This window comes from Octopus bimaculoides, chromosome 9 (genome assembly GCF_001194135.2).
Source record: "Octopus bimaculoides isolate UCB-OBI-ISO-001 chromosome 9, ASM119413v2, whole genome shotgun sequence".
NCBI lineage: Eukaryota > Metazoa > Mollusca > Cephalopoda > Octopoda > Octopodidae > Octopus > Octopus bimaculoides.
This window is the reverse complement of record NC_068989.1, coordinates 75,544,160-75,547,287: the sequence shown is the minus strand read 5'-3', so window position 1 is coordinate 75,547,287 and position 3,128 is coordinate 75,544,160. Positions and strand designations below refer to the sequence as shown.

Here is a 3,128-nt window from a genome sequence, read left to right as displayed (position 1 = left end):
ATTATTATTAAGGCGGCGAATTGGCAGAATCGTTAGAACGCCGGACAAAATGCTTTACGGCACGGCATTTCGTCAGTCTTTATGCTCTGAGTTTGTAAGGAACCCAGTGACCCAATTTGCTGACTTTTCCGATGGCACGCAAGTGTTGATGAATGGTTGAATGACCAAATCCAAGCTTCTCTGCTGGTTCCTCAACAGTTACGATGGGATTTTGTTCCACCAGGGTTTGCAGAACGTCTTCGTCGAACTCTACAGATCTTGCAGAACGAGGCTCGTCTTCTATGCTGTAGTTTCCAGCTCAGAATTTCTGGAACCACCGTTGGCACTGGCTTACACTTATTGTCCGATCCCCATATACTGCATTAATATTCTTCGCACTTTCCGTTGCATTGTTATCTTTATTGAACTCAAAACAAAATATGCCAAATATGCTCTTTTGTCACTTCCATTACAGCTTTGAAAAAATAACTGTTAAAATCGAACCGCACTCTTCAAAATTTGCACTAAGAATAAGGAACAAGGTAAAAATATTACTTGCTTTTATAGTAAGTTGATGCAGGTAGTTTATCCCTTTCCCCTCCGACTTTTAGTTCATGAAATTCAAAAAACCGCATTATTTATGGGATGACTCAATATATAATCTTTTATTTCATCTTCTTTTCTTTTTTTCTCCTTTCGTTCTAGGTTCATCATTATCTGTTAATTAGTGAACATTTGAACAACTTGTCTGATGTTCTTGGCTGCATCTGAAGAATACTTCGAAGAATGGCGCCCACTTATAGCAGAAATCGCACACCAGCTCGACCAACGGATACGTTTACATTCCATATCGGGTTTACATAGAGATCTCGAACAGTTTTCAGACGTGATGTCGCTCCTACGATTACTTTACCTCGACAACAAAAGAATGTGTAAGCACTTCGGTTCCTCTATCATTCGCAGAGTTTTCATCCGACTGATGGAGGTGCTTTTTCTACTGAGAAATTACGGATATTCCGTAGATATCCACGGGCCGTTTTCACGGCACATGGTTTCTAAATACGGTCTTCCGCCTTCAAATCAATATTATATTATTGCTAGAATCTGTGCACGGCACGACCCAGATCACTTAAAATTCTTGATCAGTGACGTTGCCGAAGACGATGAAGAGAGAGCTAATGCGTTAGTCCTCTCCGATTGTCTGGATGCTATGATAAAGTGGAACCATCAACTTAACACCAGCGATAAGGAAAAATTGTTTGGTGAGATAGCTTATCAACTCGATAGTCGCATTCTTAAACTCGTTACGGACAGGGTCCTAACAAGATATACTGCGTCGGTACAAGATTTTCTTGATGTTTTACTACAGAACTGCAACTATTTGATAGAAAACAACACGTCCAAAAGCATAATGACCAGACAACAAGTTCTCCGCATTCTAAGACGTTTTCTTCGGGTATTCCTCTATTTGCATAAGCATGGATACATCTTTGAGGAACATGCCACTTTCTCAAAGAACATAATTCAGCGCTTTGGTCGAAAAGGTGATTCAAACTATTGCTCTATGCTGAATTGGTGCACCGAAGAAGATTCTACAATAATACGAAGCCTCCTCTTCGATTTAGCCGAAAATGAAAATGAAGCACGCAACATCAACGTTTTATTTGACTGCCTAAAATCACTCGCAGAAGTTTATGATTGTTTAGTTTTCAGCTACGGATAAATTTATTCTGAGAAATATACATTTTGGAATGTTGCCATTTGTCAGTGTGTACGCATGCATGCTTTAAGCATACATGTGTATGCATGAATACAAATGTGTGTGTATATGTTAATTTGTTGTGTGTGTGTGTGTGTGTGTGTGTGTGTGAATCTCACATGTCAACTTCGATATGAATATTTGTATCAACTTCCATGTATATTTATATCGATAGCTATTGTCATCATTATGTGTATACATATATATATATACTTATATTGTATTATCTGTTGCTTCTTGTTGTTCATTAATTTAAAAAACCAACTTGAATGTTTTTACAAGTGCAGAGGAGAAATATGCTTGGTAGCATCCGTAACTTATGTAGAAACCTTCTTCTATCAAAGAGATGTAATGGAGTTGGGTGGTGTTAACTCGTAGACGTCTCGATAGACTGCGATAATCGGAGCTTTTATTCAATCGTTTCTCGAGAGAATCTAGCGAGAACTGCCAAAGCTGTAGGACAACAAAAATACGACAGTCGTCTCCGCCGGCAAAAACATCTGCTAATCCATACTATAGTCCTGTAAGTATTTGGTGTCTATTAGTAATATGGAGGCGCGTGGCTTAGTGGTTAGGGTGTTGAGCTCGCGAACGTAAGATTGTGGTTTCGATTCTTGGACCAAGCGATGCCTTGTGTTCTTGAGCAAAATACTTCAATTCTCGTTGCTCCAGTCCAGACAGCTGTAGGAATGAGTTTAGCCTGGAGAGGGATGGGCTGCGCCAGGCTTTCTCGCCCTAGATACGCTGCATGGTTGCTGCGCCACAACGACCCCCAAGGGGTTAGGAGACTTGCCATGTCATGTCAGTAATATGGAGTATGAAAAATTCAAGAATTCTGGGAAAACATGATAAACATGAAAGAGAAAAGTGTCCCCTTCCCCCCAGTAGAACCGGTCTTAGCAATCAATGAAAGACTGTGTCTTTTATTTTTTATTTGTTTCAGTCGTTTGGACTGCGGCCATGCTGTGGCACCGCTTTGAAGGGTTTACACAATCAAATCGAATCAACACAAATACACTTTTTTTAAAGGCTGGTACTTATTCTATCGGTCTCTTTTGCCGAACCGCCGGATCTTGTTCAAAACGGGGGCACCAGTTTTCATTTATGTTTTATGTAGTGTTTTTGGTACCGAAAGACTTTCAAACTTCGTATACTTATCTATTTTGTGTTATAGAACAGAAAAAAAAATTTGTATTCGAATTTATTTCATGTAAAAAATTGTCTTATTTCGATAATTTCAACCAATCACTGACAAGTATTCAGCTGTTTATACTTACTCTTTTGGCAGTTTAAGCGGTGTAAAGCGTATTTAATCTCCATTACTTCTGACATTTTGCAGAGAGGCAACACACGTGTGTTCGTTTTCCCTAACCCTAATTGACTTGCTCCT

The 3,128-nt window shown here is 39.4% G+C and overlaps 1 protein-coding gene across 2 annotated transcripts in view; it reads left to right on the top strand.

The window, feature by feature from the left end:
- Positions 1-1,966, top strand: part of LOC106869763 (uncharacterized) — a 6,257-nt gene extending 4,291 nt beyond the window's left edge. Inside the window, exons 2-3 of one of the 2 annotated variants that reach the window (XM_052970306.1) lie at positions 455-521; positions 685-1,966. In XM_052970306.1, the coding sequence (XP_052826266.1) occupies positions 731-1,702 (972 nt within the window). In that variant the 5' untranslated portion in view covers positions 455-521; positions 685-730 and the 3' untranslated portion in view covers positions 1,703-1,966. The remainder of the gene's footprint in view (positions 1-454; positions 522-684) is intronic. The other variant, XM_014915628.2, reaches the window with a different exon arrangement.
- Positions 1,967-3,128: the final 1,162 nt, after the last annotated feature.